This window comes from Asparagus officinalis, chromosome 5 (genome assembly GCF_001876935.1).
Source record: "Asparagus officinalis chromosome 5, Aspof.V1, whole genome shotgun sequence".
NCBI classification, from domain to species: Eukaryota; Viridiplantae; Streptophyta; class Magnoliopsida; order Asparagales; family Asparagaceae; genus Asparagus; species Asparagus officinalis.
The window spans coordinates 29454535-29480145 of NC_033798.1; the positions used below are offsets into that span (position 1 = coordinate 29454535).

Consider the following 25611-nt stretch of genomic DNA (forward strand, 5'->3'; position numbering starts at 1 on the left):
GCAAACATGACTGGTTTTGAAGCACTGTGATAAACTAGGAGTCTTTCAATGATTTTTATACTTCAGTAAAAGCGATACCGATAATCAAGATAGATGAACATCATTCATTAAGGATGAATGGAAGGAATTAATTGCATGGCATTATGTAAATCTCATGAGATCATTTTGTGTACTTTAAGACAGGTTAAAAACGTGAAATGGAAATTGTTGATATCAAGTCTCTCAACTCTCAAATGGGTAACTTTCCAACTTACACTGCTTGGCGCTAGGAGATAGTTATGTAATATATGCTCTACATTTTAATCCCCAATATTTGTTATGAGTGCTTTAACTGAATTGAAATTCTTATCGTTTTTGGAAACTCTAACATCTTCAGAATACTGAGGTTAAGGAATTCAAAATGTTTCCATTTGGATAAAGGAGAAATCTGTCAATTTAGTTTGGGACATTCTATAAATATATGCAAGCTTCACCTAAATGTACCACAAATGGGTCTGTGGAACTCTTGCATGTAAAGATAGTGGGAAGTAGATATTAGCAATCCTATATTGATGCATACGTGGGAGATCACATCTCATTATGCCCAATACAAATATTCTCTTGTTGTGTAAAGCAGTTAAAGCGAAGGCACACACCTGTTGCTTAAAAATTTAGTTTGCTATTTAGTGAATTAGTTTGAAAATCTTTCTGATGTTTCATGCAGGGTTCCAATCTTGAATGGAGGTTCTCTAGTGATTGAACAAACAGAAGCTTTAGTTTCCATCGATGTCAACGGGGGCCACGGCATGCTAGGACAAGAGACTTCCCAAGAAGAAGCAATTCTTGAAGTCAATCTTGCAGCTGCAAAACAAGTATGGCCAAAGCTTAACCTTCACCACTCAGGAACCTGTGCACGGACATGGATGAAATACGCATTTTTTCCTCTTAAAACTTTATTATAAAAGGCAAGATATTACTGGAAGCGACTTTGATCAACTAACTGACCCCATTCCTAACTATCAAAGGCAGGCCAAATGATGATTCACTGAGAAGTGCTTGAAGTTGTTTAGTATAATGTTGTGCATCAATCGTAAAGCAGGCTGTTGCTTTTGAGAGATGATGTTCCTTTGTGTTTTACTAACTTCTACTAGTATCATGATGGTCCCAGTTGATGGGAAATACATTGAGAATCATATTTCTTTACTGACTTGCCCAACTGTAATGTCCTTGATATAGGCATTAGCTTGTGTATGACTTTGATGTCTAAACTACACAGTCATAATGCATTTGAATACAAGTGTCAATTATAGACTAACTTCTTATTCAATAAGGCTCATCTGATGCTGCTTGTTTCTGACAACTCCTCGATCTCTCTGTTAACCAGCAATGGCCCTCTCATTTGTATTAAAAGCTGTGGTAAGAAAAACGCAAGGCATGGTATGACAACTGGCAAAAAAACCATGAAAATTCTGCTCTTCAATTTTCCAAATGAATTCTAATGCTGCTGTCAGTCAGAAGAGTAAAAGATTTTCAGTATTCGCACATAAGTAGCTATCTATAGAAGTGTATCCTGTCACACTAACTACATTAACAATGTTCTTATACTTCCAATAGATGATTTGAAATATTTAAGCTTGAGGAGAACTCGAATATTAATGATTTTAAGTTTTTAACCGTCACTCGTAGTTCTAAAACATCTGACTGCCCTAACTGCTTTGGTCTAAAATGAGAGATCAAATTATCCGAGAACTTTCTACTCATGCATCAAATGGAATCAATTTTACAATTGATATATATACATAATTCTTCACATAGTGTAAATGTCAAATAGTAAAATTGCTATTTCTTTTATATTTTTCGTGTACAAGAACACTACTCTTCATATACCTAGTTAAGCTATATCTTTGTTTCAGATAGCACGTGAATTGCGCCTGAGGGATATTGGTGGCATCATTGTGGTGGATTTCATAGATATGGCTGATGAATGTAAGTAAATAATCTTTATAAAATTCTCCATTCATATTTAGGATATCAGCAGCAGTAGTTGGTCCTCACTTCTCACAGGGTAGCCAGATATCTACTTTGTAGTAAAATGTATGATGCACCTTGGCAAACGATCTTGTTACAGGGTAATTGTGACTGGGTGTAATATTATGGTTATTCCATGTATGTTGGAGCTGCTAGGTAGCTTATGTCATAGTGTGAACTTAGTTTTTTTTCTGTTCATCTATCGACTCCTCTTAATGACATACAATAAACTAACTGAAGAATGGGATATGAAAAAAGAATTGGTGAGCAGTTTGACCAGTTTTTTAAATAATCCGAGACTCTGGCAATGAGGGCATTCTATCAGAATGGTGTGACTACTGGAGGGAAGTCTTTCCAACTTACAAATAGTTTTACAAATTAGTTCTCCTTGATGGTATTGGATTTCCATGTGTTGACATTAGCCACTATGAGCAAGTGCTAAAAATGCAATACATTGCTGGTTAAGATGAATGCAGCCGAGGCACCTCCGGAATGTGGATTATACTGTGCACTGCAATTAACAACGGCAGCAATTACGTTACGAAGAAAACCTTCAATCTGAATGAAAGCATACATATGGAAGATATTCTATTTATATATGTTGTTAATACGCCTTATTAGTTCATTGTTGCAATTCATGTACCAATTAGAATATGTATTTCCTCAAAAATAGTATGGCTTAAAACCAGTTCTTAAGGTTGATTCCTATTTGTTGAAAAAGACATTGGCTGTAGAAGCCTTCATGAAACTGGAGCTGTTACTCATACTACATTTCTTGTATCTAGACTTTTACACCACTGGAAGCTTTTGAGTTTGAATATATGTAGCCAGAAATCTGAAGCTCTTTAATTATTATCAGTGAGCTGAAAATTCCTGATAAACTGATACTCTGTTTACTTATCTTGTCCCTGTAGCGAATAAAAGGCTAGTCTATGAAGAAATTAAGAAGGCGGTTGAAAGAGATCGTTCGACGGTGAAGGTTTCCGAGTTATCTAAACACGGGCTTATGGAAATAACTAGAAAGAGGGTAAGACTTTATGGATCATCTTAACGTTGAAATACCTTTGCATTCATGTGTATCTCTGCTTGGTATGTGGCCACATGCTCTTTTACAAAGCACTTGAAAAGAACAAGATAACTGCATAAAGCCAATCCCATGCAGTTTTGTTGAGACCTTATGGTTATCGTGATGTTTTAGGATGAACTTTGAAATGTGACCTCACAAGGTTTAGATACTGGTACAGGTTCGACCAAGTGTTACGTTCATGATCAGTGAACCATGCACGTGCTGTCATGCTACAGGGCGCATTGAAGCTTTAGAAACATCATTTTCAAAGATAGAGCATGAAATTTGCCGCTTTCTTGTGAGTATAGTTCTTCCAGTTCTTTCCAAAAAATAATTCCTGTCAGCTTGCATAGTATTTTTCCAGAGGTTTTGTATTCTGTTTAGGCAGTTTCTACACATCCTTGATACTTGATCTTCCATGAGGTAAATGTATGAATTTTTTAGAGGGACCTATTAAATAGTTGGCATGGTTGATGCTTCTAACTCAAATGCAACAAAATTGCAGAGAGAATGTGGCGTTGAGTGTAATATCATGTAAAGAAAGGAAATTAAAAGATTATATATTCTTTTCGGAGCATCATCCTTGGGTTCCATGACCAAATCATCAGAGTCAATGGTTTCTATCCTAAGCATCTCCTCATGTTGATTGGTCAGAGCTATGATTTTGCTGATGAATTCTCAGTCAGAATTTTGGAATCTACTTTTAATATGCTAAAGGCGTGCTTTTGGACATGACTTCGTATTGATATATAAATAAGATGTCAACATGAGATTCTCGATATCGTCTTTATCATTATTGGTTGGATCGTAGTTATCTCATAAAAATTTCAAAATTAAGTCATACTCACCTGTACCTTTTAGCATCTTAATTTTCTGGCTAAGAATTAATCCTACTTTGATCATCTTCCGCACAAGCTGTGAAGACCTTTATCCAACATTCAACGACTAAAATGTAAATAAAGTTTACAGTTCAAATTGTTGTCCAACTGTATGTCAAATCTTACGAATTTTTGAAGAATCTGTTGCCTATGTGCATGCATGTGTGTGCGCCTCTCTGACAGTATCTTGCAGGTGTACACTTCAATTCTCTGGAAATCGAAATGTGATATGAGTCATATTAGTGCAGCTTCATATGTCTAACCCCTACATTACTCCTCTAAGAAAATATAGATGTATATAAGTCCGAACTTAATTCAACCCTAATCAGTTTAAAGGAAACTCGCGATTAGTTGAAGATCAATGCTAAAAAGGTTATAGGATAATGATTCTCGTTTGGCGTAATGTTTGCACTTGTAAGATTAAAGAACTAAGACGATGTGGTCACGTACAATGAAGACCCATAGGCCCTGATAAAAAAGAATGCAAAAGAGTTGGAAATAATTTTACAAGCAAAAGGTTTTCGTGCTGCATATTATTTGCATCAGTTATGGACACATGAGGAGAATTCACGGCTTGACCATGGGGCAAAAACCTGAGGAAGCCCCAGTAAGAATGGTTGGGGATGGACACAAAAGAAAGGATTTTATATCACCTTGAGATGATATCCATATTTTCTCGTAAACAAATAAAGATTTGTGAACAAGGCCTCAATCATGTGCTTAGATTGTATAACACATAAACTCTGGTCCAAATATTAATCTAACAGAACATGAATTTTGCATATTCTATTGTTAATTTTTGCATATGGTTTATGACAGTACCATTTCCATAAATTTCCATGGCCTCAATCATGCGCTTAGATCATATAACGCATAAACTCTGGTCCAAATATTAATCTTACAGAGCATGGATTTTCATATTCTATTGTTAATTTTTGTGAATAAATTCTTTGTGAACAAAACTCCTGAGATATTATTATTTCTAAAAGAATTCCCTTCGTTGTAAAAAATAAACACTAGATATTTTGTGAATAGCCGTCCATCTTTAATTTAAGAGGACATTCAAAAGTTGAAGTTTATTAGTAGCAAACATTAGACTGGAGTCACTCTTATAAGCTCAAATAACCCTTAAAATGGCACTGCTCATGTTTTATATTAGTAATAGAATGTATATACATTATATCTGGATTATGTTTGGAGCTGATATTGGATAGAACGATACGTCAATATTCATATTTGCTTCAGCTATAAGCTGATATGTAAATGGAACAGCTATATTAACAGATGTGGATGTGAAGTAGATTAGAAATTTTAAACATCTATCACACCCTACTAGTGTAGTTAAGATCCATCAGTTTGCATTTGCTATTGGATGACCTTCTCTATCAGAATTGTTCAAATATCTTCTCCTTTAGTTGCAATAAACAATTTTTATTTCTCTCCCTTCTTTGTGGTCCGTCTCAATGAATAAGAAATTGTGGTGTCATGACAGTTGATGATATTAAATTCTCTGTTACTTGTCAGTTTGCTTTCTGAGGATAACAAGAGTTTTCTTTTGGCTGTATCAGGCTGCGTTGGATAAAAAACCTGATCCTGAGAATGCAAAATCTTGGCCAAGGTTTGTGTTAAGAGTTGACCGACACATGTGCAACTATTTGACATCAGGGAAGCGCACGAAACTGGCAGTCTTGAGTAGCTCTCTCAAAGTTTGGATTCTGCTAAAGGTATATATCTCTTTCATGCATGTATGCCTGTTGTAGTGTGCATGACCATTTATATTAATTGTTATGGGTCCAGTATAATATGACAGTCCACAGGCATACAAACAGGCTTCGAATGAAGCATATCAGTGTCATGAAGAAGATCAAGAAGATACTTCTGTTGAGATAGAACTAGCTCCTTAGAGGAACGAGCAACCTCTATCCCAAGAAAGTGCCATAAAACTCCAAGATCTTTTATGTGAAAATAAGAACTGAGATGTAGCCTCAAATCTCGAATGCCCTGATGATCATCTCCTAATATAACAATATCATCCACATACACAGCGAGAACAATAGTACTAGTGGTAGAATGCCACACAAAATGGAATAATCTGATACACAACGCTTCAAGCCATAGTTGCTAACCACCAAACTGAATTTATCAAACCATGTACGCGGAGATTGCTTCAATCCATAGATGGCGTTTTAAGGCGACAAACCTTAGTAGGCTCTCCCTGAACTTTATATCGTGGTGATTGAATCATATACACCTCTTCTTGCAAATCATTGTGCAAGAAGGCATTCTTAATATCTAGAGTGGCTAGTTTTTCATGATTGCAACAGATAACAAAATCCTCACTGAATGCAAGCGAGCAGTCGGTGAAAAAAATCTTAAAGTAATCTACGCTAAGGGTTTGAGTATTATCCTTTAGCAACTAGGCGAGCCTTTAATCGCTTTACCTTATCCGGTGGAGGAAATTGCATTGTATATACCCACCTACAACCAATTGTAATTTTTCTTAGCGGTAGAGCAATAAGATTCTAAGTTTCTTTAGAATGCAAGGTAGCAATCTCCTTATCCATTGCACTTTTCCACCCTGGATCAAAGAGACCTTCAAGAAAGGATTTAGGAGTAGACACAGAGGATAATGATGAGCCAAAAGCAGCATGAGGGGTGATAAATGACAAAGAGAGACAGTTTGCAATATGATTTTTCACAATACAAAATCATTTACCTTACCAAAGGGCAATGGGCAGATCATAATCATCAAAACTCCTCAGGAACAATAGCAAGATCTTCAGGCGAAGAAGTAGATTACGTAGAGTGGGTATAGTGGCAGATTATATACTTCTCTTATTGCAGTTCTGACAGACCAGTAACGGTTTCATTGGCTGATGTGATGGTGTCGCTGGTTCCTCAGAAATATTCGGTATAGGTTGAGGTACATTTGCTAGGAGATTCTTAGTTGTGGAAGATATGAAGTATAGAGTATCTTCAAAGAATGTAACATCAGTACAAACTAAGTATTTCCTAGTTTTAGGATTCTAACACCGTTAGCCTTCTAAGTTCTTGAGTATCCTAAGAAAACACATTTTATAGCCTAAGGATCTAATTTTTCACGCCTTTTGTCAAGAACTTGAACAAAACAAAGACATCCAAAAACTTTTAAGAGGTTACCCTTTTTTATTTTTATTATTATACAACACAGATATAAGCATTTGACCATTTAATACAGTTGAAGGCACACAATTAATCAGATAGCAAGCCGTCAAGATGGCATCACTCCAGAAATATTTTGCTATATGCATATGAAGTAATATTGTATGTGCAATACCAAGAAGATGACAATTCTTATGCTTAGCAACACCATTTTGTTGTGGCACATGAGCACAATATATCACATGACTAATACCATGTAAGGAGCAATAATCTTGAAAAGCTTTTTGCATATATTTAACAACATTATCAGAGCGTAAAATTTTCAAAGAATAACCAAATTGTCTTGATCTCCTGATGACTCAAAATTGATAAAACCTCAAAACGATCTGTAAGAAAAAACGACTATGTCATACGAGAATAATCATCAATAAATGTCACAAAATAGGAACAACTTGAAAAAGATTTAAGATAATTAGGACTCCAAATATCTTTATGAATAATATCAAAGGCTTCTCTAGAAGCAAAGGTCCAATGATGCTTGGCATGAAGTACATTCTAATTTAGACACAGATTTAGTAGAAGGAATGATAGAATGCAAAGACCTAATAGATGCATGATTTAAGCAATTATGCCATCGAAGAGCAGAGACATCAATAGCAGCAGGCAGCAGCAACAATGTTACCAAACTGTCGACCAGTACGTTAGAGATAATACAGACTATCACATTCATACCCCCCATCGATCATCTTCTTCGTGTGAAGATCCTGAAACACGCAAGATGAAGGAGAAAGGGTTATGGATCAATTTAGAGGTTTTGTCAAATGACTAACAAATATAAGATTAAAAGGAACATCACGGACATAATTTACATTTGACAAAGTGAAGAGGTAGGTATAACTATGTCAGTGCCAAAAATAGTATGTGGGCGCCCATCAGTAAATAAGATAGAAGGTGAAGAATGAGATTCAATAAACTTAGAAAAATATGTGGATTTACCTATAAGATATGAATATGCGTCGGAATCAATAATCCACGAAGTGGAAGGTGTACTAGTAAGACAAGTAATACCTAGGTGGTCTAGAGTGGTAACTTCTTAAGTAGATATTTCTTGCACCTTCTGAAGTTGAGAATTGTACTCTTGACCTGCTCATGGAAACTTGCTCATCAGTTGAAGGTAAGTGGGCAATAGAAGATTCCTTCACAACTGAAGTAGATGAGCCACTCATCACAGATGCATGATTTATGAAGAGACTGTGACCACTCTAGTTTACTATGAAGCTCCCAACATGTCTTAACATAGTGATTAGTCCGCCTACGATGAGTACAAAAGCGTGAATCATTGCCTCGGTCACAATCACGTCCATCACGACCACCACGATTAGTATGTGCTCCTCGACCTCCTCGAGGAGCAAATCCATCATGACCACGAGAGGACTATGAAGATCTAATGGACAAGGGAAGTGCAGGAGTCTCAACAACTGGGGACTGTAATTGGTTCTCCACAACCTGAGAGAGATGAAAGAATGCTCCATGAAGAGGTGGATTACATAAGCTAAAAAGTGTCCTTGCAACAGTTTCAGTGTAGACTTCAAACCAAAAAGTAATTTGCAGACATAGATCCTCCCATTATTTCTTCAATCTCTGAATATCTATAGTCAGAGGATAATATTGGTTAAGGGGATCATGCATCCCCTTCAGCTGACTGTAGTACTCTAAATCATTGTCACCCGGCTAAATGTTAAAGAACTACTCATATGCATCAAAAACCCGCGAAATGTTTTTGCTTCATAGAATGTTTCTCGAACAGCTTCCCAGATCTCATTGGCAATACCAATAAAATAAAATGAGCAAATGTGTGTCTCCGTACTCCCCCATCGCCAAGTCATCATGTTCCTAATCTTCTTTAATATTCTCAACAGTGACTTTCTCGGCGTCCTTGTCATTAGTGGTAATAGCGAAGGGTCAGGTTTAGAGGACAATACCAACTTCAACTTCCCTTTGAAACTTTTAGTGGGTCAAGTTTAGAGGACAATACCAACTTCAACTTCCCTTTGAAACATTTAGTACGCACAAACAGATTTCTCCCAAATCAAGTAGTTCTTGCGATTAAATTTAATAGTGATGATTTGCAACTGATCACAGTCCTCTTTGGTAGTAGCCATAAAAAGTAGTAGTAATATAACAAAGCAGCAACTAGTAGTAGATGATCATAAAATAAATAACTTATATCATGAATAGTCTCATCTCAGCTAATAGTGATTAAATATTTCCGAGTCTGAGAACAACTTCAAATCTAAGGGCAATTGCAGATGACGAAGCTAGGGATGCAGTAGAGTAGGTGAAGGGGATTTGGAGAGAGCTACGAGGTCTGGATCTGAGGCGTTTTCAGTTCTGGATCTGAAACAATGAAATTCAGCGAGGTATAGATCTAAGGCAACAAGGTTCGATGAGGTTTAGCAAGATTTGGTGAAGTCTGGAGGTGTTCGTCGCAACAGAAGATGGAGGAGGTAGAGTTGACAAATCTAAGGTGGCAAGGTCTGAGGATGCAAGGGAAAGGTCGGATCTTTACAGTACTGTCCACACAATTACTCTTCACGCTATGAGTAGTAGTAAGGTGTTGTTTGCATAATGAACAGTAAATAAAGATGTTCGCATGCTGAACAGTACAAAGGGCTGTTCATGCGATAAATAGTAACCTAGGGAAAAGGTCGTTGCAGCGAAATTATGGTTTTGCTCCTTGGAGGAAGGGGAGGGTGATTAGGGCGTGACTAGGGTTTCATAACATGCTTTAATGTTATGGGAAAAAGTGACTTGATCCCATTGTGGGTCAGTCCTCTTTATGATATTGATAGATAGTTCAAGATTACACGTGCACCCGATGTTGGACTAAAACACTTAAACAAATAAAATACTCTACTACTCTAATATTAATTATTTAGTTGTACATGATTTGAGTGCTTACATCCACAGACTCTACATATGTGCGTGAGCATGCATACTTGCCTCACGGATATACCCGCTGCTGAATTGCAGAAAAATTCTGCCTCAAAAGTGTTGTATAGGAATACTTTCTTATAATAATGTATCTAACATTATACAAGTCATTTGTACATCTTGGAAAGAAAAAGAACGAGGATCTGTGCTGATCATGAGGTTATTGAGTAATAGTTTAAGAACTGACATGAAATTCCAGATTGAATATAATTACAGTTTACAAATTTATTTTTATTGGATATGCTTTCAGACATTGAAAGCTATCAAGGTTTCTTGCTTTTTTCCCATCTTGGTGACATCACAGATCTGTTTTACCTGGGTACTTCTAACTGAAGCCATACTCGATAGGCACACATACACGTACCTATACCCAAATTGCTCAGACATTTACATTTATTCGAAAGTTAAAACATTTCCCATACACTTCGTGGACTCATATCCTACACTTCATATCCCCTTCTTGAAGCTCGTTGGACATAGGTCTTGTCTTGAACTATTATTTTAAATGATCATGTAGGTGTCATGTTCAAAAAATAATGATATTTAAATTTATAATCCACATAATAAAAGAAACATAAAAATATTATGGGAATTTTAATTCTCATAACACATGAATGAAAAACATTATTGATCTCATGTAAATTATTAATCTCAATATGTATGTGTGTGCGCCCGTGTGCACATGAGCCGACGTGTGCATGGGCACAAGCGCAGGCGTGTGTGAACATTTATAATAGCTGTGTCCCCATACTCTACCTTTTATAAATTTGTGTCATGTACCCATCCCGACACCTATACCCCTACCCGTTTGCGTGCAACTTAGTTATACTTTTAGAGAAAAATATGAAACTTTCACCTTCTTCATGCAAAGTTCGAAATGTATCATTGGCATAACCAAGTTACCAACAAATAAGTTCCAAGTAGTTCGTCCATGATTACTATGTTAGTACACTGATACAAGACATCTGGTGTTGTATCAAGCTTAGTCATATTTCAGGTCACTTCTATATTGCAAGTCCTTCCCGTAGCTTCTAACTCAGCCCGAAATCTGCTGGATCTGGTGAGGTCATCATTGGGCTGCATTGTTAGCCATAGTACATTGAGGATATGCATCATTTGATTCTAGTTTTCCTCCTTTAGGTTGTGTGGATACCCTAAGATATGAAACCAGCACAGTAGATGAGACACTCCCCCTCCCTTTCTACTTTTCCAGTTCTCTTTGTTCTCATCATCTCCTTTTATCCTAGTCATGCAAATTCCATTAAGTTGCACCAGCACAAAATAAGAAACTTTCTCACCAAAGCATAAAAGGTTGTGAGTTCACGTTTTCATCATTGTTGGTAAAATCAATCTTGCCGCATAGGCATCATAGACATTTATAAGCTGATTTACTGTAGTTTTTTGCGGCTAATCCCAATTTTGGTTTAACAGTGCATCCCAATAGGGGACTGTAGGGTCACAAAACTCACGCAAGAGGTACTGTTCCTAACGAATGGATAGGCTTACAAATAATTTAATTTGGGTTTGTACCCTAGAAATCCCCTCTACGAAAATAAAGGTTTATTAATTATAGGGTTTGATATCTCTAATAGAATCGAAACTATTGTTAATGAAACCTTTGGTTAACAGGTTACAGGTTTTATAGATTAACTCAAATTTAGAGATAATAATGATAACAAAAGAAAGACATTGTGGACTTTCTGATGTGGGGAGGCTTTCACATCAAAAAGTACATTTTTATTGAAAGATAGAGAGGACTTTTCTATCGGAAATGGAGTTTAAGTTTAAGTTTTTTCAGTTTGAAAACAATTTCAATTGTATAAATTTAAATTTTTTTATTTTAGTTTTGTGATAATGCTGTCCGTTTTATTTGATTTTAGTTTAGGAACGTTTTGGCCCATATATTTGATAGATTAGGGACACTGTGGTCCACAGGTTCTCTCAGTTTAGAGACATCATTGGTAATTTGATATTATTTAGTTTTTAGTTTAGGGGTTTACAGTCCATTTGATATGATTTTAGAATTTTAGTTTAGTGACATTACAGTTAAAAAAAAATCTGATTTCTAGAATTTTAGTTTTAAGGACGTTACAGTCCATTGATTTCACTTAAGATTTTAGTTTAACGTTACTGTCCATTTGATTTTATTTTAGACATTACCCAAAATTTGCGTTGTTGTGTTAGGGACATTTGTGATTTTTTATTTTTAAAGTTTTGGGATGTTTTGGTTCGTAATTTGAAATTCTTTTAATTTGCTTTAGTTTGAACTTTTTGGTCTATAATTTGCGAACTTCGAAATTTTGTTTAGTTTATGGACTTTCTGGTCTAGTATTTGTAATTTAGTTCCATTTTGTAATTTCTACTTTACTTTGACCATTATCTGGTTCCTCTGTTTTGGCTCGTCTCTGTTTCGCAATGCGGGACATTATTGAAGTCATTATTAGCTATTTACATGTTCTGGTCACGTACAAAATGTGATAGCTATTAATATGTTATGATTGATTGTGGTTGTTTTCCTTAATTATAATGTATCTATGACTAAGAGTTTTTACGCCTTGATAAATACAAGTAACATATACTCTCTTTCTTCATACTTTTTCATTTGCATCCAACTCCGTCAAATTATCAACTTCGGTACCCGACTTCTGGATGTGGACTTGCTAGATACTCTTATGATCTTATCATGTATCCTTGTCTGAGCTTAAAAAGTTAAAAGATAAAAAAAAAACGTAAATGGTAGATTCACATCCTAGTTAATTTCTAGATGCATTTATAAAACTTTCTAACTTTCTGATGAGGACTTAATTATTATTTTAGTGATTACTGGTTCATCTCATTTGCAAGTACTTCACATTACTTGAGCTATTTTGTTTGTAAAACCATTTGGCTCTGACAAATCTATATTATAGATGGACAACGCCAATCCAAAAATGTACAGTGTTATTTTTCTTTTCGTATCCAAGAACATACAGTGTTACTTTTCTTGTCGTTTGTAATGTATTCATACTTGTGCGTGCGCTCACGTGTGCTTATGTGTGTGCTTGTGTCCATGTGCATATGTATGCCACTTTGCATGTGCAATATTGCTCCTTCCTTTCTTTATTTCAAAAGGCTTTTCTATTGTTAGCAACAATACCTCTGAAGTACTTCTGAAGCTTATAATATTTTAATAAAATTATACATCAGAGAAGATTTTTCTGCTATAGATGCAATAATTAAAAATAAATATATTTTCCTCCTGCGCTTAAATTCTCTTTTTACCCTTTTGGAGTGCGAGATACTCCTATGTGATCAATATTCTCGTTTTTCTTGACTAAACTAATTGCAAAATGTTCATACATGAATCAGGTTGCTAGAGGGTTTTCAAGAGGAGCATTTGAGGTGAAACCATTTTCTGAAGGGAATCGAGATAATGACCAAAAAGTAGCTATTTCCAGATTAAGACCTACAGGAGCTAGATCTTACATTCCAAATACTAAATTAACTCTCTTCCCCATAAAAAAATGGAAAAATCGTGGAAAATGAAAGATCGATCCTGGGTTACCTCTCATGCTTGTGTTTTTTTCTCTGGTAAGAAACGCAGAATAAGAAGATCTGTATGTTGGTCCCACGATTCTGCTACCTCTCATGCTTAATGGAATCTTGACTGTATTTATTTCATTATAATTGAGCCTAACATTGTTGTTGAAATCGCTTGCCCAGGGATTTTTTTTTTTTCGAGTTTTCGCAATTGAAGTTTTGAAATTGCCGGCATGTGTTGGGCTTAGGCTGAACAGTTGAAACTTTTTTGGCTGACTAAAAATCTTTGTCAGCATGGGCAAGTTGGGCTTTTGGTTGATTAATGTCTTGTAGGGTGAAGAGAAGACAATGATCAAACGATGTACTAGACCAACCAAAAGTATATATTATATTGAGCATATGAGTAGGTGCCAAAAAAAAAAAAAACTGTATTCTGATTTGGAGACAGCCTTTCTTCTTCATTTTATTTATTAGTTATTTTTTTATTTTGTATTATTATTATTATTATTTTGTTGTTGTGCTTGCTGCGTGGGTTGCGCCTACAACATTACCATGTATCTCATCCGGGACATGAAGTAGGCATCAAAATCTTGGCCAACCCTGATAAAAAGAGAATGACAATATACTGAAGTCTTCCTTTGTTAATATACCTCTCACCACGTACGTACAGATTGTACAATCTCCAAAGAGTTTTTACCTTCTGTCAATTGGAAGCTGTCACCAAAATCGCAGCTCCTATAAATTGAATGTCAAACTCTGTGCCGTGTTAAATTCATATAATGAGTTCATATATATTGTAACCAGAAGCTCCCAAATGCATATCGTCCACCCGAAACAATCAAGTTACACAAACCACTTTGACAATGAGCAGGCGAAATCTCGCTGCTGTATTTGGACTATGAAGCTCATTTGTTTAGCTACATAGGGTGTAAAAAACACCAAATGAAAACAGTACAAGAACTACTCTCCACAGTCGGAAGCTTTTAGGTAAACACTATGTACAAAGACCAGGGCAGAAGATCACAACAAGAACATGCTTTTATGTCATTTTACAAGTTTTTAACCTCACATGCATCTTATAGAAGTTAGCACTTAACTTGATTCTTTGAACCAGTCTGTAAACTCTTCTGAAGAGCCAAAACCGAGCTTTCAAAAGAGCAAAATATGTACTTACAATCCTACATCGACGGCATCAACAGCGTACTTGGGGTCTTTAAACTGCCTGAAGATGCTCTCTTCTGTATCCTTATCATGTTCAGTTCCATATTTCTCTTCACCATATCCTGGAGCAATCTCTTCGCGGTCTTCTCAGCTTTCTTTCTGCCATCAACCTTTGTAGCAATACTATAAGCAATCGTCTCCAAGTCTTGCGATGCTTCTCTCTTAGTCTGAGAGTTATCTCTCAGAAGATCTAGAAGACTGTGAGCTTTATGCTGGGCAATCATAGAGCCATCCACAGTTAGCAGCAGAAGTCCTGGGATGGGTCCTTCATTAAGGATAATCTCCCTGTACTTTTCTCTACAGCTCCTACACAATGAGTAAAGAATGCTAACTGCATGTTCTGTGCTTAGTAAAGAACCCTCTTCAATAGTCTCTACCAGAGTTAAAATCCCGCCGTCTGTTTCAGAGATTGAGAGCAATCCTTCATCGGATTTAGAAAGGATTTCTAGCAAAGATGTAGCCTTCTCGGCAAACTTTGAGTATTTCTTGGATTCCTTCAAAAGGGTGAGAAGAGGCCTAGTTGCTTCAACTGAGAGGGTGAGGTTAGATTTCTCTGCGCAATTAGACAGGTTAAATAAAGCTGTGACAGCATCGACCCTGCCTTGGATGCTTCCGGAGATAAGGGTTTGGACTAGAAGGGGTACGGCTCCAGAGGCGATGATAGTTGGTCTGCTAGAAGTTGAAGCTGAAAGGGTGAGGACTGCAGCAGTAGCTAGGTCTCTGAGATTGTTGTTCTCAGATTTGAGCAGTTCTATGAGGCAGGGGATGGCGCCACTCTTCACTATTACTTCCTTATTCCTGAGATAATACGTAAAATAAAGGTGACATGTAGGAAAGCAGAAGAATTGAAATAATTTTATGATCTTTAACTGTTGAAAATAAGTCCATCAAGTAAGTTAAAGATAATTGAGTTATGAATCACAAATAATGATAAAGAAATCGTGAAGCCGGCCTCCTTTCATCCCTCTATTTGGTTAAGATCTTATTCATCTGTTCCTGGAACTATGTGGCTTGTTTTTAGTTTACTAAAGACTTCAAGGAAACTTGATGTATCTCATCCAAGAAAATCACAACCTATGCCCATAAGATATGAGGATGAAGGAGAAAAGCATGTGGAATTTAAAACCAAATGATCATCTAAGTTCAATATGAAAAAATATAAATTTGAGAATGTTTGTCTTTTAAAAGGATAATGTGGTGGTCATGTTATAAGTTCTTCTAGACACCCACATATTATGTCACATATAGTGAAATTTGTAAAACATACTATCATATGTAGCATATACAATAGTAGACTCTTACAACTATGAAAATTATTCAAACATAAAGAGTAAATGTCAAGAAGAAAACCCTTTGACACCTGCACTACAGAAAAACTACTAGATTTTTTTAGCACTTTTTGCACTAGGAATATCCATGCTGTTGAAACCTTGAAACGCTGGTCCTTTTCCTTAATTATTATACTACCATTTATGTTATAGTTAGTACAAATATTAAATAATCTGCACAAATAACTATTTTAAGTAAATCCCCCCCGCCCCCCCCCCCCCCCACCCGCCGCTGCTGGGTCCCCATTATCACACACAAACAAGTCTACAAAGGAACATCATTATGCATGGAAAAAGTGTCATGTGCGGCACGTACTTGACTATTTTGCCTGAGATGACACTCTTCATAATGGGAGTGCTCATGGTTCATAAATACTCTACTGATAGTAATTAGCTATTTTTTGATTTCTGCTGATAGTGGATTGCAATATGAATTAATACTCATTGTACAAATTTAGTTGACCTTCATTGACAACAAGAAGTTATATAAATGTTTCGTCCAGCTATGTCAAAGGCTCGAAGCCTAGTATCATGTGTGTTATTGCCTCTATTTGTGTTCTTTTAGGTTACACTTAATTCAACTCAACTAGCATGAACTAGGTACTTATTTCCATTCACATCTTCCACTCTAAAATAAGTTTGCCTATTTACCCCCCTCAAACTATGTATATATGTTCAATGTGGCCATTTGTGAGCCCACAATCAAATATTTGACAGATCAATGACGTGAAAGTGTATTTTCTTAACATTTTCTCACGAGTTTTTAACAGTTTGCCTCGTTTTATCCCTACCCATAAAATTTCCCAACTACTTTCCGTCAAACCTTTTTACCCTTTATTCCTAGGAATTGAAAAAAAAAAAATTTAATTGCAAAAAATACAAGAAATGCAAAAAACCACTGTCACATCTTGATATGCTGAATACTTGACTGTGAGCTATGTAGATGACAATATTAATACACATAGTTTAAGGGGGAAAATTGACAAATTGATACTTTAAGGGGAAAGTTGAGAGCTCACCAATACTTTTAAGGGGGGTTTGGCCACTTTGTCCTACTTTTTATAAAGAAAGCCTAGAAAGTCCAGTTTTCGATTTCCTATATATTCCTTAATACTATAACCTAAAGTACTTTTTATAAAGAAAGTCTAAATGCTTTTGTTTTCGTGTATTTCTTTTAGCCATAGTTTGAAGCATAGTTCAATAATGACGACATTCCGTATCCATACCAATATATACTAGTCAATACCAATACATGTCAGTCGTATAATAATGGAGGCCAATACCTTGATAATGGTCACCAAAAACTTAAAAGCTTACATTTATTTGCTAATAATTAGTGATGAATGAAAAATTTAAGCTACTAATCCTGTAATATTGTCCTATATTAGAAATAAGAATTAGGATTATTTGCACTTAAATACCCTATTACTCAATTTTTAACTTTGAAACTCCAAAGTTTTTTTGACCTGAACAACACCCTAAAGTTCAACAAAGTTTAACTTTGATATCCTCATTTATTGATATAATCAGTTTGGTTTCAACTCTTGCAGCTTAGCTTGTATCTAGGGACATAAACTTCCTTTCCACTTAATAGTAACAATTCTTTTTGGTTAGTTTTTTTTTCATAATAAGCATCCTCGTTACCTCAAGCATTGTTATGATAGGTTGCTCTCTTGCTTCAAGGATGTTTGTGCAGTCTCAAATTGCCAAAATTGCTCTTTTTAATCTCCTTTAATTGTATTAATTTTCAACACTGTTTTTTATCGTCTTCTTCAATTATATCAATTAACATGGTTATCAAAATTAAACTTTGTTGAACTTTGGGGTATTATTTGGGAAAAAAAGGCATTAGGATATCAAAGTTAAAAATGGGGGGAGTACTGGAATATTAAGTACAACTAATCCTAAAAGGACATCTCAATGTATGAAGCTCCCGCTATGCACAAGGTCTGGGAAAAGGTTAGACCACTTTAGGTCTATTGTACTCAGCCTTACCTGACATTTTTTATAAGAGGTTTCCGAACTGAACCTGTGACCTCTTGGTCATACGACGAGAACTCTTATCATTGCGCTAAGTCCCTTCATATGAAGACAATATTTTAAAAGCTAGCGCCTAGCCTACCTAGGTGTCCGCCTAGCCTTGGCAATACCTAAGCCACCCGCCTAGGTCTTGAATGTGCCTAGGTGAGTGCATGCCACTTACATGGGCTGCACTGCTTAGGTCTTGGTCCTGATTTTCTCTGTTGCTTCCTCTAAGTCCTTCTACCTCCTCCAAATTCCTTCGACCTCCTATAAACACCTTCACCTCCTCCAAACTTCAACAAGACCTCCACCACCACTTAAACAAAGATAAGTGTTAGTCCGGCGCTTAGAGGTGCCTAGCATTTTTCGTAACATTAAAATATATTATTAATTATTATAGCTAAAAAAGAGAAAATTGTCTTGTCCCCCCCCCACCTAAGCACCTAGGCTCTAGGCGTCGGGTCTGACACCTAGACTGTCTAATGCTTTCTATAATATTGTATGGAGATTATCATCTCATTTTCGGATTAACCCACCACGTTGAGACATGTTGCCACTCCTAAACACCCTCTAAATTTTCCCGCTAAAACAACTTGATGGCATTTAATTGAATATTTTCTCCATAAAAAATGTATAGTCAATTAGCAACATGCCACAATAACGCATGAGTTCAACCTAGTGTTATACCTAATTCGTGATCTTTCAAATCATCGAATGCTTATTATTCATTAAATAACATCATTAGCATGTAAACTTATAAAAGCGGGTGGTTCATACTCATCAACATACATGAAAATATCAAGTATGATTACTAATAAATACTTCATAATGCAATCTTTACTTCTCTCTAAGAAAATTTTTCTCTCGTATTAAATTCCCCTACTAAGTGACATTGTTCGTTCATATAAGCCTATGGATCTAATTCCCTGACGCAATACTCTCTCCCTCCTGATGATATGTTTGCCACTTTTTCAGATGCATTATACATGCTTGGTAACTAAATAGGAAACACGACATGTGGCGCAACATGGAACAATTTTGGTTGATTCTCAAAATGTTCAATAATCTCATATTTGCATGGAGATGCCAAGCATGTATCTTCTCCCCACAGAAATCTATTTAACTTTAAAACTAAAATTGGAGGATTTCTTCCTACATCCTTTCGAAGTTTAGTGATTTTCTATTTATGCCTTGTTTGGTACACGAGAATTCATTCAAGTGAGAATGGAATGTATATGTATGAGAACGGAATGCTCAATCTCATTCTATCATTTGGGTGTGATTAGAGAATGAAGTGGGAATAACAATCTTTTTTATTTTTGGTATGGATAATCGATAAGCAATCAAGACATCTGGAATTTATTTCAAAATTTTCATTCTCATTTAAGTGAGAATGCCCATTCCGTATCATATGAGAAGTGAAATGGGCATTCTAACTTCCACAAAGAAGTTGTGTTCGGTACGCATGGATGAGAAGTGGAAATGCACATTCCATTACCAATTATTTCCGCGTACTAAGGCGTCAAGAGTTCCCCCCTCTAAAAATGGCAATCAATGTGATTTTTGCATTAAATGTTGTAATTTGTCACATAAGTGGGTAATGAGCGCCAACCATGACCACATTAAGTATGAGCTTTAGTGAATATATTAGGTTGACATCCAAGATTTTTCCTTTTCTATTGTAATTTTTTTCATAAGGGAAATTTTTAGATGGAGATTTTATTCAAAAGCACTGAATGCGAGAAGTCTGTTGTAATCAGCTTGAGAATTGTAATATATCTTCCATGACAACTTTTCGACAACCCATGGCCCCTCCTATTCAACGCTTTCATGCTCAATATCAAGCGAATAGCGAAAATTTAATCTTAAACAAGAGCTTTATCTTTATGTTACTAATAACCATGCGAAGATTAGATTAGTTCAAACAATTGATTATTTAACAATATATTATCCTAATAAGGAATTTAAATTTTCAATTATCATTCGAAATTTTCTAATCAAATATTTTTCATAATTATTTGTCTTCAAGATAGAGGGAATAACTTAAACCAATAAAGCTGCTAAAGCCTCTTTCTTGAATACATATAGGGATGCAAACGGGTAAATGTGAATAAATCAGTACTTATGTACGCTAAGATATTAATACAAATACTACATACTACATAGGATCGAGATATTGATACAAAGATGATATATTAGTAAAATATTAGGGTTCGTATCCGAACATCTAAAGATAGTATCCATTATATAGTAGAAATTATTTTGACCATTAGATTAAAGGATATTGGGCCAATTTTAATGACCAAAGAATCTAATCACAACTTTGGTAATACATCGAATATATTAATCAACTCTCGCTAGAGAAATTTATTAAATTTAATCATCTCTTGCAACTTGCACCACATGAGCTGCATATTTTTCAATCTTATATGTTTTCCTCATATCCGTTTGCATTCGTATATATTTCCTCTTATAATATTTATATATGTATTTAATCTTGACATTATAACTATGAGTTTTCCTTACATAACCTTATTCGTAATTTTATCCTTCATTGAAATCACTAAATAGGTATAGATACGATGAGTATCAAATATGATTTGTATTTGATCCATTTACACCCAAGTTAGAGAGCGAGGGGGGAGGGGGGTGGAGAGAAGCAGAAATGGAAAGATAGGAAAAAAGGAAAGGATAAACAAGAGGACTTGTTTAGGTAACTAGATCCAAGTGATCATAAGACATCACCTTTCTAATAAATTCTTGCCTCAACACAGTAAATTACAAACAATCAACAAAAAGAAACGATCTGATATTTCCAAATCTAAAAGGAAACTTTTACAAAGTCCAAAGCAAGATCTTTATCTCTTATTTCTCATATCTCTTATTTCTCGTGACCATATTGAATAGTGCAAGCAACACCGACTATTAACAAGTTGATTGACAAAGGCGAGCATGGAAAGGAGCGGATCAACAACAATGGTGACAACAAAAACAAAATTTTGTTTCCTGTACACCATGTTTCACAATTACTCATCTTTGAGACAAAGGAAACAACTGACAAAGATATCCAAAGATAAATCATTATTTCTGTCAGATAATATATGAATATGGATGCTATATATCTATATCCCACAGTATATAGATATACATACAGACATGTGAGTAAAATAGCGGGTTCATATCCGAATATCTAAATATAATGTATCAATCATAACAAGTGAAATTGTTTTGACCATTAGCTTAATGGTTATGAGGTCAAATTTGATATAATATATTGACATTAGAAATCAAATATACTGAATTTACTCTCATTAGAGAAATTTATTATATCTAATCATCTCTTGCATTGGATGACGTATATATTTTTCAATTTTGTATGTTTTCCTCATATCTTTTTGTAACTGTGTATATTTCCTTTTATAAGATTTGCATCCATATTTAATGTTAAAAAATATGACCTTACCGAACCCTATACTTATTTGTATCCTTATCGGTAACTAGTAAATGGATAGAGGTGTAGTAAATCTCAAATTTGATCTGTATCAGACCAGTTTGCACTCATAGTCAGGAAAGAGGGAAGCATAAAGGGAAACTTAGGAAAAAGAGAGGATAAATAATAACATTCATTCATTTATCCAAATCCAAGCCAACCACAATAAACCATAAGACATCAAAGTTTTTGACTTCTTTCCTTTGATAATTAATTCTTGCCTTGAGAGAATAAATTACAAACAACCAAAGCGTAGAAACAATCCAATATTTCCAAATGTAAGTGGGAACTCCAACAAAGTCCTACCTGAGAAAATCCTAACCGGGAGCCCGTGTTATCGAGGTGTAAGGCGCAATGTGGGGCGCAAAGATCCCTTACGCGCACCATGCGCAAGGCGCACAAGGCGCGTGCCTCACTAATTGAGGCGCATAACTCAAACTAATATTTGCCAACATCATAAGATAAAAACATATAAGCAACATATTAGTTACCTACATCCAAAATTATGAGAATATCAACTTAAATCATCAAATTATGTTAACTGGATTTTTAAAGTAACAAAAAAGATACAAGAAACATGTATTTAAATCATCAAATTAAGTGATTAACAATTATGAGCATATGTTTATAAATTGTCACATAAATAGACTAAGAAATATAATTAACAAACATGATTGTTCATAATTTTTTAGTTAGTATTCTTAATTGATATTTGTTACTTAGCATGAAAAGATAAAGAATGAATGTAACAATTACATATTTACATGTTCATAATTTGCTAGTTAGCATGCTAATTAGAGAAGGAAGTTACAATTAGCAAACAAATATACTAAATTACTAATTATTGTTTCCTTTTTATATTAGCAAACAAATATACTAAATTACTAATTATTGTTTCCTTTTTATAGGTTAAACATGAAAAGATGAAAATAGATTAACAACTAGTAAGAAAGAGTATATTACCTGATATAAATATGTAATTATGTAAATTATTTAAAAAAAATAGAAGAAAGAGTATGTCACATAACGCAGGTGCGAGGCGCACGTGAGGCTCGCGCCTCATTGCGTACAACGCCCCGCCTCGCGTGCGGGGTGCATTTCCCCCAGGCCGAAGCGCCCCGCGCCCGGGGCGCGCGCCTCAATAAGCCTGCCGGGAGCTTTACCCTTCATTTCTCACGGCGAGATCAAACGGCATGATCAACACCGACTCCTTGCCAGTCGATTGACAGAGGAGAGCATTGAGATGAGGGGGTCAATGACTGTGACGACAATGAAAGTGAAAATTTTTTCTCATCACTATCTTTTCCACAACTATTCATCTTCGAGTCAGATAAAATATCTTAATCAGCAAAGCTGCTAAGACCTCTTTTTTTTACTACAATTATTAGAAGTGTAGATGCAAACGGATATGGATATGGATAAGAATATGGATATCAAATATGTACACCCCATAGGATGTGGATATGGATACGGATACGAATACCAACATACGTGTAAAATAACAGTGTTTATGTCAGACTATCTAGATATAATGTTTGGCGTATCCATACAATAAAAATTGTTTTGACAATAAAAATTGTTTTGACCAATTAGCTTAATGGATGTGGGGTCAATTTTGACGATCAAAAGATTTAATCTTATAGCTTTTCAAAAATGTCAAATATATCAATGGACCCGCATTAGAAATTTACTATATCCAACTATCTCTAGCATAAAATAATCTATATATTCCCTCTTATACGATAAACGAGAAAAGGGGAAGGATGAACGAGAGCATTCATTCATCTATCCAGATTCCAGTGTGCTACAGTAAACCATAAGACATCAAGAGTTCTCAATTTTTTTGCGCTTACATACACGATAAGTTCTTACCTCAATGCGATGAATAGTATAATCAAAAGATAGAAAAACCGTCCAACACTTCCAAACTCAAGAGGAGGCACTCACAAAACCCTAACCGAGAGCTTTACCTCTCGTTCCGCACGGCGAGATTGAGCAGCGCGAGGCAAAAGCGATCCTTGGCCAGCGATCGACGGAGGCAGCATGGAGACGAGGGATCGACGACGTCGGCGACAGCGAAGGCGATCGAGCCCTAGCGGAGGCCCTGACGATCTTCCGAACGTCCCTCGCCGCCTCGATTCGGCAGAGGATCGGCGCCGGCGAGCTTGAGGGAGAGCTCGTGGACCAGAGCCTGCTGGTCCCCTCGATTGCGGCCGGCCCTAGGGCTAGGGCTTTTAGGGTTTTGGCACATTCTTTCGTCCCCCAGGGTTTCGTTTCCTCCAACAATTTTTTATTTTTTATTTTTATTTTTATTTCCCCCCTCTCACTCACTCTCTCTCCTCCTCGAGATTTCGCGGGAGAGGGGCGAGAGAGACAGGAGGCATATAGCTCCGAGGGATCGCGATGGATTTAGTGAAGATATACTGGCGCATAGTTAAATCTGTGGGGACGGAGGTATAGAATCGTAATTTTATAGGGTAGCGTACGGAGGTTGCTGAGCTTTGTAGGTAACGCAACTGAAGTCGAGCTTTTCCTAATTTGGTTTTTTTTTTTCCTCTATAATAGCAGTTCATTTTCATGGCTTCCGCTGTAGAAGTGACATTCTTATTGGGTCCCATGATTCTTAAGTTATTTTGAAATTGGCTAAATACCAATATTGGTATTTTAATTCAACCTCATTTGTCAAGAAGGTATTTTAAATAAAAAAATCGGCGTTAAGGTATTTTAATTGATTAAAATTACCAATTAGGTCATTTTTCTCGTCGGCGACCACTTTTCCGGCGAGAACTCGTCACGTGCGTGACACGTGATGACTTAATCTGTATAAATACTCATATTGGTATTTTAATTCAACTCAATTTGCCAAGAAGGTAGTTTAAATAAAAAATCGGCATTAAAGCATTTTAATTGATTAAAATTATCAATTAGGTCTTTTTGCTTGTCGGCGACCACTTTTCCGGCGAGAACTGGTCACGTGCATTTTAATTCAACCGGTTTTCTGACGTGGCAGTGGCAGGAAGAATAAGAGTCGATGCATTTTAAAATCCCCCATTTCTAAAATTGGTAAAAAAATTAGCGAAAAAATCGTGGAGAAATTACCGTATAAATAGAACCTCTTTCTCTTGCATCGATCCATGGCCGCGCCGGTGGCAATCTAGTCTGCAGTGATCTTCGTCTTCTCACTTTCTTCTCTCCGAATTCCCTTGGCGTTTTCTTCTAGAAGTTCCTGGAATCGGGGGTTTTGGCTGCTTCTGTTAGCGGTAAAGGTAAGATAATTGAGTTGGATCTGAGATCTGGAGTGAATGCGTGGAAGTTTGATCTTTGTTTTGAAATTTTTAGGGTTCAGGTTGGTTCGTTTTGGACTTAAATTGTGATTAAGCCACATCAGCAGCTAAAACCGAGCCACATCAGCAAACCGAGCCACATCATCAGCTAAAACACAGATTAAGTCATCACATGCCACACACGTGACGAATTCTCACCGGAAAAGTGGTCGCCGACAAGAAAAAAGATCTAATTGGTAATTTTAATCAATTAAAATGCTTTAATGCCGATTTTTTATTTAAAATACCTTCTTGGAAAATGGGGTTGAATTAAAATACCAATATGAGTATTTATACAGATTAAGTCATCACGTGCCACGCACGTGAAAATGGGGTTGAATTAAAATACCAATATGAGTATTTATACAGATTAAGTCATCACGTGCCACGCACGTGACGAGTTCTCGCCGGAAAAGTGATCGCCGACGAGAAAAAAGGACCTAATTGGTAATTTTAATCAATTAAAATGTCTTAACGCTGATTTTTTTATTTAAAATACCTTATTGGCAAACGGGGTTGAATTAAAATACCAATATGTGTATTTAGCCTTTTGAAACTGGTACTTCACATTATTTATCCCAATCAAGAGTAGAATCGCAATTTGGTGGACTAATTTGAAGCA

At 35.9% G+C, this 25611-nt stretch overlaps 2 protein-coding genes across 3 annotated transcripts in view; one reads left to right on the forward strand and one right to left on the reverse strand.

The window, feature by feature from the left end:
- The window catches only part of LOC109842690 (ribonuclease E/G-like protein, chloroplastic), a 22262-nt gene extending 8486 nt beyond the window's left edge, over positions 1-13776 (forward strand). For both annotated transcript variants that reach the window (XM_020411545.1, XM_020411546.1), the window contains 6 exons: positions 704-851; positions 1893-1965; positions 2922-3034; positions 3252-3371; positions 5520-5675; positions 13435-13776. In XM_020411545.1, coding sequence (XP_020267134.1) covers positions 704-851; positions 1893-1965; positions 2922-3034; positions 3252-3371; positions 5520-5675; positions 13435-13611 — 787 coding nt within the window. In that variant the 3' untranslated portion in view covers positions 13612-13776. The remainder of the gene's footprint in view (positions 1-703; positions 852-1892; positions 1966-2921; positions 3035-3251; positions 3372-5519; positions 5676-13434) is intronic.
- On the reverse strand, positions 14462-24075 carry LOC109841656 (U-box domain-containing protein 3-like; the record flags this gene model as incomplete). The annotated part of the gene is given in 3 exon segments (XM_020410604.1): positions 14462-15624; positions 23637-23748; positions 23751-24075. Coding segments are annotated over 3 exon segments (1278 nt in total), but the record flags the coding sequence as incomplete, so codon positions are not given.